Source organism: Prionailurus bengalensis, chromosome A1 (genome assembly GCF_016509475.1).
Source record: "Prionailurus bengalensis isolate Pbe53 chromosome A1, Fcat_Pben_1.1_paternal_pri, whole genome shotgun sequence".
Lineage (NCBI taxonomy): Eukaryota > Metazoa > Chordata > Mammalia > Carnivora > Felidae > Prionailurus > Prionailurus bengalensis.
In genome coordinates this window covers 16,406,243-16,420,242 of record NC_057343.1, presented here as the reverse complement: position 1 = coordinate 16,420,242, position 14,000 = coordinate 16,406,243, and the positions used below count along the sequence as shown (strand labels likewise).

The 14,000-nt window shown below is 37.2% G+C and overlaps 1 protein-coding gene across 1 annotated transcript in view; it reads left to right on the top strand.

Annotated features, from left to right (window-relative positions):
• The window catches only part of TRPC4 (transient receptor potential cation channel subfamily C member 4), a 199,962-nt gene that overhangs the window by 147,681 nt on the left and 38,281 nt on the right, over positions 1-14,000 (top strand). The window contains exon 5 of the mRNA XM_043577686.1: positions 12,699-12,838. Within this exon, the coding sequence (XP_043433621.1) occupies positions 12,699-12,838 (140 nt within the window). The remainder of the gene's footprint in view (positions 1-12,698; positions 12,839-14,000) is intronic.

Here is a 14,000-nt window from a genome sequence, read left to right as displayed (position 1 = left end):
GAAAGAAAATTAAGTGTTTTAGGTACTGACAATGCTATACATATCTTGTAGCCCAAAAGTGAAATCAATACTGTTAGAGAAAATATTTGGCAACATGATTCAGATAGTTCAAGGGAAGAGGGCAAAAGATACAGAGATAGGAGTAGATACCAAATGATGGAGGGTCAGAGTAAAAGACTGGGGGGCGGGGGTGAACTAATGAAAAGTGGTTTTCATTAGTTCAGAATCACAATAGCAGTAGTACTGATAGCAGTAATAATAGTAGAAACCAAGAAGATAGGCACTGTGCTAAATGACTGAAATGTGTATCCTCATTTGAACTTGTAGTAATGTCACTTCATTTTTTTTTTCAACGTTTATTTATTTTTGGGACAGAGAGAGACAGAGCTTGAATGGGGGAGGGGCAGAGAGAGAGGGAGACACAGAATCGGAAACAGGCTCCAGGCTCCGAGCCATCAGCCCAGAGCCCGACGCGGGGCTCGAACTCCCGGACCGCGAGATCGTGACCTGGCCGAAGTCGGACGCTCAACCGACTGCGCCACCCAGGCGCCCCTGTCACTTCATTTAATAACAAATCTTGTTAGTATCTCATTTCATAGAGAGGAAATAGGCTGAGAGAAGTTGGGTCACTTGCCCAGGATCAGGAGCTAATAAACAGCAGGCACTTGATTCAAATTCCAGTTGGTGTAATTCCAGAACTACAACTTTTATCCACCGTGAATACTGCCCTCAAAATGTGAGGAATAGAATTCAAGGAGGCAAAAGCAGCCCAAGAATTCAGGGCTCCTTTGCTCATTTGTTTTGTTTCTTAAATTCCACATATGAGTGAAACCCGAAGGTATTTGTCTTTCTCTGACTGAATTTTTCACTTAGCATTATACCCTCTAAATCCATCCATGTTGTGTGAATGGCAAGATTTCATTCTTTTTTATGGGTGAGTAATATTACAGCACACACACACACACACACACACACACACACACCCTACATCTTCTTTATCCATTCATCTATCAATGGACATGGGCTGCTTCCATAACTTGGCTACTGTAAATAGTGCTTCAATAAACATAGGAGATGCATATATCCTTTCAAATTAGTGTTTTCATATGCTTTGGGTACCCAGTAAGGGAATTACTAGATCATATGGTAATTCTATATTTAATTTTTTAAGGAACCTCCATACTATTTTCCACAGTGGCTGCACCAGTTTGCATTCCCACCAAGAGTGCACAAGGGTTCCTTCTCTCCATGTTTTTGCCAACGCCTATTATTTCTTATCTTTGTTTTGCTTTTTGTTTGTTTGTTTTTTATTTTAGCCATTCTGACTGGTGTGAGGTGATAATCTCATTGTGGTTTCAATTTGAATTTCCCTGATGATGAGTGATGTTGAACATCTCATGTCTGTTGGCCATCTGGATGTTTTCTTTGGAGAAACATCTGTTCATGTTTTCTGACCATTTTTTAACTGGATTATTTGTTTTTTGAGGTGTTGGACTATATAAATTCTTTATATATTTTTGATGCTAACCCTTTATCAGATATGTCACTTGAAAATACCTTCTCTCATTCAGTAGTTTGTTTTTGTTTTGTTGTTTCCTCTGCTGTGCAGAAGCTTTTTATTTGGATGTAGTCTCAATAGTTTATTTTTGCTTTTGTTTCCCTTGCCTCAGGAGACATCTCTAGGAAAATGTTATGGCCAATGTCAGATAAATTACTACCTGTGCTCTTTTCTAGGATTTTTATGGTTTTAGGTCTCACATTTAGGTCCTTAATCCATTTTGAGTTCATTTTTATGTATGGTGAAAGAAAGTAGTCCAGGTTCATTCTTTTGCATGTTTTACTGCCCCTTTAAGTCAGTGTTTCTTGAAGCATGGCCAACTGACTAAAGTCATAACAATTGTGAATTTCTACAAAAAACTTACATTTTTAATTCTCCCCTTGGTTCATTAATTCAGAAATTCCAGAGGTCTTGGGGTGCCTGGGTAGCTCTGTTGGTTAAGCGTCCAACTTTGGCTTAGGTCATTATCTCACGGTTCATGAGTTTGAGCCCCAGGATCAGACTCTGTGCTGATAACTCAGAGCCTGGAGCCTGCTTCGGATTCTGTGTCTCCCTCTCTTTCTGCCCCTCCCCTGGTCACACTCTGTCTCTCTCTCTCCCTCAAAAATAAATAATAAACATTAAAAATTTTCAAAAATTAAAAAAAGAGACATTCCAGAGGTCTTTAAACATTAAAGATTGAGAAACAATTCTGGAAGCACAATTTCATACAAATTCTGTATTCATGTAAAAGCTTAATTAAGGAGTCTCAACTCCCTAGAATCTAAACATAAAATGTTTTTTACTTTTTCTGATCACTCTGCCCAACTGCCCTATACCAAATATCTTTTCCTGTACCTTAATGATACGTCTAGTAGATATCAAGTTCCTGAAACCTTGAGTTATTTTAAGCTTTCCTCTACCTGACAAAGGCCTTACCCAGTGCTCAGAGGACCTGGAATTGTCCATCTTTTGCTCATCCTTCAACCCAAACACTGCAATGGAAAGAAGGGCATAAACTGTTTATGTTCTCCTCCTTGGTGGCTGTAGGGAAGCGGGATGGCAGGAAAAGTTACAAGTCTTCGTTACCTCACTGGGCCCCTCGTCACAGTTCTTTCCTCTTGGTTTTATGCATCACTGGCTAATACTGTGTAGCCTATATGACAGTCCTTGACCGATGGCTCTCCTGATGTGTGCATGTGTGTTCCATAGAAGGCCTTGGGTGCCTCCATGCTGCATCGTCCTCTGGATCCCCAATTCAACTCTGCCTGATATCTTCCAGTCCCTCAACTCCTTGTAACCTGTAGTTGACTCCTTCTGGGGTCCTAGGACCCTGGCAAGGACAGGAGGGCAAGACTTTTAAAGCCCAGCTTCTTCCTGTGGTAAGCACTCACTCCCCAAGGGCATCCCAAAACCTTGCCACAGCTAATGACAGGAGGTCAGGCTGCGGCCAGTTGTGGACTGCCAAAACACACTGGTTTCTTATTTCCCCTGGTGATCCAGACCCAGGGAGAGATGAGCAAGTCCATTGCCTGAGTAGATACTCCAGGAGAGATTGAGATGCCAGTTTTTCCTTGTTGTAGAAATCCCCCATATTTATGAGGGATTTCCTCAGCATCTCCCTCACTTGACTTAGGGAGGTGGTACTGCTGGTAAGCAATCACCTTCATCTCTCCCTCTGGTATTCCTAGTTAGCACAAAAACTCTATTACCCTGACTTCATGGCTTTCTCACTACCTGTTCCTAATGTTCCCTCTGTATAGACCATGGGGGTAGAGGCCCAAGTGGTTGGAACAGATATGGTCCTTCTACCTCTTAGGTAGCCCTAGAAGGGCGGGGGTGGCTACAATTTTCTGTAAGCTCTCTTCAGAAAGTGAATCGTTGGGGCTCTTGTCTTCATCTTTGTTTGGGTTTTAAGTGTAACACTGAGACAATAGAAGCTGCCTCCTAACTGAGTGCCTTTTTTGGGTCCAGCATAACGTGATCCTCCATGGAGCAAAATAACTACATTTAGATTTCTCCAAGCAAAAGCAAAATTTTGACTAGAGACTACTTTTTTGTTCCCTGATTTGGGGGAAAATACAGCAGGGAGGAATTCTTTTTGTTCTTTTTATCTACATTGATTTGGTGCCACAGTGTAGAACTCAGTGTCCTATTAAGAGACTTGCAAGGTCAGATCCCTCAACTAGCTCCTGGGTTTCCATAACAAGCCCTTTGAGGTGGCCATAGGTGAAAAGGCGACCCGCTCTTTGTTTGAGGTTATTTAATCTTTGTGTAAATACTGACAGCAAGAGAAGGTGAGACGAGAGGTCTGTTCACAGAATTACATATTTCTCACCTGAAATCAGGGCTGTTAAATGTGGCGTCTGAGGTCTCCCGACCTCATCTCATCCCCACAGCTGGCTTCACACGATAAGATATAATTGAACACTCGAGTAGCCCCTGATGAAAACTGTTATGGGAAAGGTAGAAAAAAAATAGGAAAAACTTCCAGGCATCCATAAATATCTTTCAAAGGAAGTTCTCTGACTCATTTGCACTATGATCTTTCCTCTACTGGTCCCCACAGTCTTGACATACATGCTTGTAATTAGACCTCCACCGTGACTCTGAGAAATCACGTCATCTGTTTATAAACAGCAGAGAGAAATTTTGAAATGTTCCCATTGTGGGAACAGGACAAACATTTTGTGATGGAAGCTTCCTGAAGCTTTGTTCTCTTCGGACTAGTTACCACGAATAGTTTGTCTGGATGCATATATCAGCCAGTTAATAGCACCCTCTAGCTTCTCTAAAGGCTGCTTTCTTCAAAAATTTCAGTGAACCATTGCCAGAACAGAGGAAACTTGTATTTTCACCATGGTGCTCATAAGAAATAGAAATATATAGTTATCAAACAGGTATGTGGTGACTAGAGCTATATGAAGTGATACTCCATTCTGGTGCTCTAAAAACACAAGCTCCCAAAATCCATTAGCCAACAAGCACTGACTGACAGTTGTATTCACAGCTCAGGTTAAAAAATGATGGTGTGAGCCCTCAATTTCATCAGGATCTCTGCTTTCTCCACACAGCTGTGATTTGCAAAGGCTAAAAGTGATAGAATTTTTTTGTGTGTGTGATCCAAAAAGTCAGATTAAATGTATACTCTTTGAACTCCAAAGGAACTATAATATCTCCAAATTGTGTTTGCTGTTACCCTTCTTAAAAACCCTTAGAGGTCACCTAGTCCAAGCTTCCAATGAAAGTGCCATCTCCTTAAACCCATCTAATGTGACAGAGTCTGCTGAGGTACTAAGAAGCTCTAAGTTAAAATGTTGCTTTGTACTGAGCTCATAACTAATTCTTTATAACTACTTCCCCATTTTCCTCTGAAGCCATTAACCCTAGTGTCTTTATTCCCCTACATAATTACCCACAAAATACTTGCAGTTAGCTGTTTCAGTGGCTGTTAATAATCATATTTGGCTTTTCAGTTTGGTAGAAGCAAGAAGAGAGCTATCAATTTATCAATAAAGGGAAATAAGATATAAACACACTGGTTGGCTAGCAGGTATTTAAAATACATTTCATTTTATAATAGGTACAAACTTGAAAAATACATTTGATTTTATGATATATACAAATTTGAAAACAACAGATTTCACGAACTCATAGAATTGGAATGCCCTTTAGAGATCAGATAGAACAGGTTTGTAGTTATTTCTAGAATTTCTCTGGAGCCTGAGTGATGGAAGACATTCCAGGCCCTGGATTGGAATCTTCAATGCACAGGGTAATCCATTCCAGTTTTGGAGCAACTCTGATTTCTGGAGAATTCTCCCTTACGTTGGGCAAGAAAGTTTCTATAATTTTCATATCAAAGATTTAGTTTGTGCATATTGGGGAAGACCAAAGCAAGTCTGTGTCCTCTGGTACAAGACAGTTTTTAATCTTCATGGCAGCTATTGTGATGACTGATTTTAGTAAAATTTAATGATCCAGACAGGAAAAAGTAATGTCTGGCTATTTATACCACAGAAGTAGAATTATACTTCTCGTATGATTGCGTATAATCCAAACCTCTCTTTTTTTGAAATGAGGTGATAATCATCTAGAGAAATGAGACTGTTATCTCAGATTACAAAGCTGATTACCAGTTGGACTGAGCTTGGCACTTCACTCACCTGGTATAGTCGAAGTGTTATCTCTGTGCCTTCTGATTAAAGTTAACTTGAAATGCATTTGTTCAATTAATAACTGCAGTGCACACGTATTCTCATCTCTGGATATTGGTAGAGTTGCAAATAAAACATAACAAATAAACCACATTTTGAAATTTCAAAAATAAGAAAACGTCTAAGAGTACTAAGGAGATTGAGTTCTGTTTTCTTTATTAACTGGTAGTGAAGCACTACTTAGGTCGCTTGTTTTGGTCTTACCTTTCTTATGTAAGTTGTGATTGATTCTGAGACTGTCCCCAGGCTCAGTAGGAGAAAGCATCATAGATGTGGACTGGGGAGGTTGGGGGGGAGGAGGGTTGTTTCCAGTGTACCTAGCACTTTTCCTCCTTGGATGATATAAATTGTAAGTTCCCTACAAACATCAGAGCATGCATCGTATCTTACTCAGGTCTGATGCGTTTCTTTCTTCAATGTGGAGGCAGCGAACATTACCATCTCTGCAGTTATGCCCCAATCTTATCTGAACTCTCAAGAGAGATTTTATCTGAAAGAGACCTCAAAGAGTAATATAGGATGTAAAATCTAGAATAAAGCAGTGGTCTACAGAGGGCTTTAAAATGCACACTATAGGGCGCCTGGGTGGCTGGGTCTTTAAGCATCTGACCTCAGCTCAGGTCATGAGCATAGGGTGAGCTCATGAGCCCAGCATCTGGTGAGCCCCACTTCTCTCTCCCAATCTCTCTGCTCCTCCTGGGATTCATTCTCTCTCCCTCTCTCTCTCTCTCTCTCTCTCTCTCTCTCTGCCCCTTGCTCACTTGCACCCTCTCTTAAATAAATAAATAAACAAATAAACAAAATGCACATTACAGTTAAGGGTCTATAGTTAGAACAGACTCTTAACCACAGGGAACAAACTGATGGTTATCAGAGGGGAGGTGGGTAGGAGGATGGGTGAAATGGGTGATGGGAACTAAGGAGTGCACTTGTTACAATGAGCACCAGGTGATGTATGTAAGTGTTGAATCACTATATTGTACACCTGAAACTAATATTATGCTGTAAGTTAAATAGCTGAATTTTAGTAAAACCTTTTAAAATGCACACTATAATCAACTTGACTGAAATTAGTCCTTTCTTGGGTTATCAATTTAAATGTGCCTTGAAATTTTAAATACAATTTTAAAAATAATGTTAAATAGCCATTGCTAGTTTTCACTAAGTGATGATAGACCATTATGTCTAATTCACTTTTATTTCTTCCACAGTTTTATTATAAGACTTTGCAAACATACCTATCAGCAATATATCACAGTTGATATTGTATTATGTTTATTTATAATCACTATATACTATATAGTATGTATTTATTATATTTATTTAATTTTAATCTATCCCTATTTCCAGTTGTCAACATCAATCTCTCATCATTTTTGTTGCTTTTAAGTTGTAGTGCATTTTGTTGTTGTTGTTGTTTTTCAGGGCACAGAGATATAAAGCACACAATCACGTAAGACCACCACAGTCAAGATACTGGATAAGGGCGGGCAAACTATGGCCCAGCAGGATAAATATGACCCTTTGACACTACACAGTCACACACACCCACTCATTTACTGCAAAGTCTAACTTATTTATTCTCTGGCCCTCTACACATAATCATGACTGTAGTTGGATACTTCTGTAGATATCCTTTATCAAATCAAGAAATTACCCTTCTATTCATACTTTGCTGAAAGCTTTTATCCTGAATGGATGTTGAATTTTGTCAAATGCATTTACTGCATCTAATGAGATCTTTTTTCCCCAATAATCTGTTGACGGCATAAATAACACTGATTGGCCCTTAAATGTTGAAACAGTCTTGCATTCTGGGAAAAACAGCATGACTTATTATCAATTGCATATATTACTCCATTTAATTTACTAATATTTGTTGAGGATATTTGTGCATATTCATAAAGGTTATTAGTGTGTAGTTGTTCTTTTTGCCAGACTTTTTTTATCAGAGTAATACTAACCTCTTAGATGTTTCTTCCTTTTCTATTTTAAGTGTTTGTTACCTGTGTTTTTAGCATTCTTCTTATTTCTTCCTTAAGTTTGGTAGAATTCACCATAAAGAAACTGGACCTGAATTTTTCTTTGTTGGAAGGTTTTTAACTATGAATTCATGATACTTTAATAGGAATAGGACAATTCAGGTTACTCTGTGTACTAATTTTTTGTTTTTGTTTTAGTTTTTGTTTTTGTTTTACTCTATGTGCTCTTGAGTGTGACTGGAAGTTTGTGTCTTTCAGGAAAAATATTCAATTCATTTTATGTTGTGACATTTATGGGCATCAAGTTGTTCCTTTTATTCACTTGTTATCCTTAAAATGTCATAAGATCTGTAGTGATGCCACTTCTTCTATTTCTGACATTGATCATTTATATCTTCTCCATTTTTTTTCTTAACCATTCTGGCTAGAGTTTTATCGATTGTGCTGACCATTTCAGAGAACTATCTTCCATCTTCATGGATTTTTCTCAAGTTTTATGTTTTAAAATTTGACTTCTGCTCTTATCTTGTTTATTTTCTTCTGCTTCTTTTGGGCTTAATTTGCTTTTTTTTTTCATAGTGTCATAATGAAAGCCGAAATCACTGAGACCTTTATTCTTTATAGGTTTAAAGCCTTTAAACCTATAAATTCCACTCTATATACTTTATAAGCTGCATCACAGACCTTTTTGGATGTATTTTTATTTTTAATCATTTCAAAATGTTTTCTAATTATTCTCCAAATTCCTTTGTGACCAAGGGTTATTAGAAGTATGTTGTTCAATTGCAAAATATTTGGAGATTTTCCAAATACATTTCATTACTGATTTGTTGTCTATTATATTGTCATAGAACACCTTTTGTATGATTTTAACTTGTATAAATATTTTTCTATATGTTAATATAGTCCATGATATAGTATCTCTTGGTAAACACTACACATGCATATGAAAAAAGCAGGTATTGCTGCTGTCAGGTTGTTGACAGTGTTGTTCAGAATTTCTAAATTCCTACCAAACTTCTGCCTACTGGTTCTACAGAGGAGAATAGTAAGGTCTCTATCTAACTATATTTGTACCTTTCTCTCTTTTTTGTTTCAACTCTGATTATGGCATCTTGCATTATAAGGTTATTTTATTAGCTGCATTCATATTTAGTATCGTTGTGTCTTTTCAGTGAGTTGACTTTTTCATCCTTATGTTAGTTATAGCCCTCTCAGTACCTGGTAACATTTTTTCTTCTGAAATATACTTAGTCATATTAATATAGCCAACTGAGCTTCTTTTTCTTAGTTTTCTTTTTATTAGTATTTCATAGTGTCTTTACTATTCTTTTGCTTTTAACTTGTTGATAAATTTAATACAGCTGTGTTTTACATTTTTATATATGACAATCTCTGTCTTCTCATTGGTGTGTTTAGACCATATGCTTTATACAATGTAATTATTAATATTGATGGATTTGAAATCTACCCCACTTTTTCTTATTGGCTCTATTTTTTTTTCTGCTTGTTGTCAAATTGTGTTTTTAATAATTTTATGTTTATTTATCTTTCTGGCTCTTCATTCGTACCTTTAAAGATATTTTGGGGTACCTAGTTGGCTCAGTTAATGGAGCATGAGACTCTTGATCTCAAGATTTTGAGTTCGAGCCCCACATTGGGTGTAAAGATTGCTTTAAAAAAATCTTAAAAAATTTTTTTTCTAATAAATAAGTAAAAATATTTTGAGAGAATGCCCTAGGATTTACAATGTAAAATTTTAATTTATCATAATCTAACTTCAAATAATATTTGTTTTACATGTGGTGTAAGAACCTTATGATAGTATATTTCTAATTCCTCTCTCTCATCCTCTGTGCTAATGTCATCATACATTTTACTTTTACATATGTTATATATGTTATAAACCACAAAACATTGCTAGTGTTTTTGCTTTAGGCCATCAATGATATGTTAGAGCAATTCAAAAAGAAAAAATATCTTTTTTTTTTAACTTTATTTATTTATTTGTGGGGGGCAGAAAAAGAGAGAGAGAGAGAGAGAGAGAGAGAGAGAGAGAGAGAGAGAGAATCCCAAACAGGCTCTGACACAAGGCTCAAACTCACAAACCATGAGATTATGACCTGAGCCGAAACCAAGAGTCAGAAGCTCAACCAACTGAGCCACCCAGGTGCCCCAGAAAAAAATATATTTTATATTTATTTTTTTAACCATTCCTGGATATATGTTTTCATTTCTTTTTATAAACTTAATTTTTGGTCAGTATCATAAACCTTCTGCCTAAAATATATCCCTTCAGCATTTCTTATAGCATAGGTCTCATGGCAATAACGTGTCTGAGTTTTTGGTTGTCTGAAAAAAGGTCTTTCAATTGCCTTCATTTATTAGAACTATTTGTGCCATGTGGAACGTTCTGGGTACACTTTTAATTTTTATTCTTTCAGCACTATAATGTTACTCTGTCTTACATGGTGTCGGACAACAAGTTTGATGTCAGTTTTCTATTTCTTCCTTTGAATGCAATGTGTCTTTTATTTCCACCACACCCCCACTCCTGATGCCTTCAATATTTTTTCTTTATCTTTTTTAAAACAGTTTGAATACGATGTATAAGGTGTGCATGTGTGTATCTGGGGAGGGGATTTATTCTGCCTGTGTAGAGGCTAGACAAAGGTACATAGCATTGATGCCTGAAAATGGACATGCCATTTTATTCTGCTGGAACATAAGGCAGGAATTTGAGGCATTATAGTCAGGAGCTGAGGCAGGTTTGGGTTTTGTTGCCACAGTCAGTTTCAGAGCACCATTCACTCTGCTTTGGGTCGTATTATGGACTACATGTCTGTGTCCCCTCCAAATTCATATATTGAAAACCTAACCCCCATGTGATTGCATTTGGAGGTGGGGCCTTTGGAATGCAATTAGGTCATGAGGGTCCTCATGAAGGAGATAAATGTGCTTATAAAAAGAGGCCAAAAGGGAGCCTGGGTGGCTCAGTAGGTTAAGCGTCCTACTCTTGGTTTCAGCTCAGGTCATGATCTCACAGGTTTATGAGTTGGAGCCCTGATCAGGTCGGTGCTGACAAGCATGGAGACTGCTTGGGATTCTCTCTCTCCTCCTCCTCCTCCTCTCTCTTCCCCTCCCTCCTCTCAAAATAAATAAATAAAAACTTTAAAGAGAAAAAAGAGGCCAGAGAGCTAGCTTGCTCTCTTGCTGCCATGTAAGGATAGAGAGAGATGTGTGCACCTACAACATGGAAGAGGGTTCTCACCAAAGCTTGACCATGCTGATACCATGATCATAAACTTGCAGCCTCCAGAACTATGAGAAATAAATTTTTGTTATAAAACATCCAGTCTGTGATACTTTGTTATAGTGGCTTTGACTGACTTAGGAGGACTATTCTCAGAATTCCTGCTTCACCCACATCTTTTGGCCTCCCCTGTGCACCTATGCCTCTGAGGGGTACTCTATTCATGCTCTCACCACTCCTCCAGTAGTTATTAGCTTGTGATTGTTACCTGGTGATGTGAAACAGGCAGATTCTCTGTTGTCCTGGTCGAGGGCAGAGTTAGGTAGGACTACGCCTGGGCATTGGCAATGCAGGTTCTCAATGATCCATACCTTACTACTATGGCAGTGACACTTTGCAGGTCATGTGCAGACTTTCCTGACCTTTGCCCTGTGGTAGGAAACCTCTAATGATACTGGTGCAAACCCTAGGAAATCCTGTTTCCTGCTTCTCCCATGGGGCTTATGTGTTTTGTTCTTAGGGGAGAGGAGCCTGCTCTATGCAAAAAAAAAAAAAAAAAAAAAACATGCAAGTAGGGAGACTCCCCTTGTATCTGAGTCCCAGGGGTTCTGTCCTCTGTGCAAGCTCAGACTCAACCTTCAGAAGTTCGTTTAAAAGTTTTTCTGAAATCTTCTTACTCTGGGATATGGTGACTTTGTCTCTTACCCCTGCACTCTGCCATGGGTGAGCTAATGTTCACATCGGGACTCTCTCTGGTTTCTCGTCTCTCTGATAGGTTCATGAAAAGTTATTATTTTATAGTTAACCTGACTTTTTCTGGCTTTTTGTGCAAGACAGATGTGAGACATTGTGCTACACATGTGACATTCCAGACTCATTATCTTAATAGAGTCGTAGTGTTTGCTTGCACTAATGTAGTTATTAAATCATATTTATCCTTTTAATATTTCCTGATTCTACTCCCTTTGATATCTCTCTCTTTCATCATTGGGCCCCAAAACTAGATTTATAAAGTTTTAACAAGATTATGGAAATAGAATGATACATAGTGATATTTTATGTGTACTTCCTAGAATTTGAAAATAAAACATTTCTTATTAAAAATATGACCATTATAAAGGAAAGGGATTTTTATTTTCTATGGAGGCAGTCTCAAAGCTATTGCTAGATATAAGGTTTTATAATGAAGTATCATGCATGTTATAACCATCTTTTGTCCAGAACTGAAATCAGATCTCCAAAGGTACCGATTGCTTACAAAGGCAAAACAAAATATCCTGCTTAATGGAATTAAGACAGTTATGTTCACCAGCGACACTTTTTCATGACTCTCAGTCATCTCAACTTCAAAGGAAACATTGCTTTTAGTATTTGTTTACAAGTAAATGCTATGATATTTTCCATGAGAAAAATGGATAGTTACAGAGAAATTGCAGTTGATTCAAAAATTGGACATTCTTACAAGCATATCAGATGAATAAAAGAAAGTGAACCTACCCTAAAAGCATTCTCTCCAATCAATTAGCTCAGTGTCCTCAAAATTTTACAGTCTGGCTGAGACTGAATGTTACTGTCTTTAAAAATAAATGCTTCACGTAGTGAACATTAAAGTCGCTTGCCGCTCCAATATTCTACAATTTTTAAGTTGCCTCTGTTGTTAGTAAGCTGATTGAAAATCACACTTACAATGAATCTCTCTGTAATTGCAGGTTTTATATGGGGAGAAATTAAACAAATGTGGGATGGTGGACTTCAAGATTACATCCATGATTGGTGGAATCTAATGGATTTTGTGATGAATTCCTTATATTTGGCAACAATCTCTTTGAAAATCGTTGCATTTGTAAAGGTAACTATCATTTATATTTTTGGTAAAGCATAAAGTTCTGATAAATACTTCCCTACCTTTGATTGCTATTAATTTTACTAATAATGTTACCTAGAGCGTTATCTTTCTGTGATGATAGATAGGTATAAAATACATTATTAATACCCAATTATAGTTTTGAAATAAATTTCACGAACAATTTGAAGTTGTCACCCAATTTTGTTGCATCTTATTTGAATGATGTCTCAAAATTACAATAGTTGCTCTGGTTTTGAATCCTTTCCATTTCTCATAACAGTCTACCTCAAACACTGTTTAAATTTTGGCAACCAGAATCTATTTTTATCAGTTATAACTAACCGATAACATTACCTAGACCAATCAAAATATTACTCATTCAAAGCATTGAAATTATTATTTCAGTTCAAACTAATATAGTTTGATATAATTAGAACAGAATATAATTTCCTTTTCCTCATCCCATTCAACATGACAGCGCCTGAAGTCTCATACACCCATCACTCCCCCAGATTCTGTGCAATATCAATCTTTTCCAAACCACATAATTTCTGTAAAACATTTTGTTCTGCAATGACAACTGGGATTATTTTGTACTTTGGGGGATATTTTTCAAATCAAAGTATTATCTCCTTCTTGCCTTTCTTTTTCCCTCTTTCTTTGTCTCTCCTTTTTTAAAAATTTGTTTCAAAATGATTAGTGTACTAGCAAAAAATAAAGAGTGTCTAATTGGGCTTTACATGAATAATTCATGCAATTTAGTGATCTGACCTAGAAATCCTAACGTGTAGGTGAACTCATTCATTTAGTCTAGTTCCTAAAATAGTGGCCTGAGTCTCCCTTGTATAGTGTTCAGCTCTGTCAGGGTCAAAAATGCCCATAGTTGGAAAGGCCTTAGTTTCCAGAATTTGTTCAATTAAAATGTTGCCACTCACCAAATTTCATGCCTACCAATTTCATGGAAATCAAGCTATATTTTAATAATAGAATCATAACTTGGTAATTTTTCCTATCTACTTTAGGTTAATGCCCTTGAAGACCTTAAGAGAGCAGAAGGTACTGTCTTAACCAAGGAGGTTATACATCTATGTATGAGATGGGCAGTCTGTTGTTCAGTGAATATCTGTCCAATTTCTATTTTCTTTGTAATGATCCTTAAGTATGT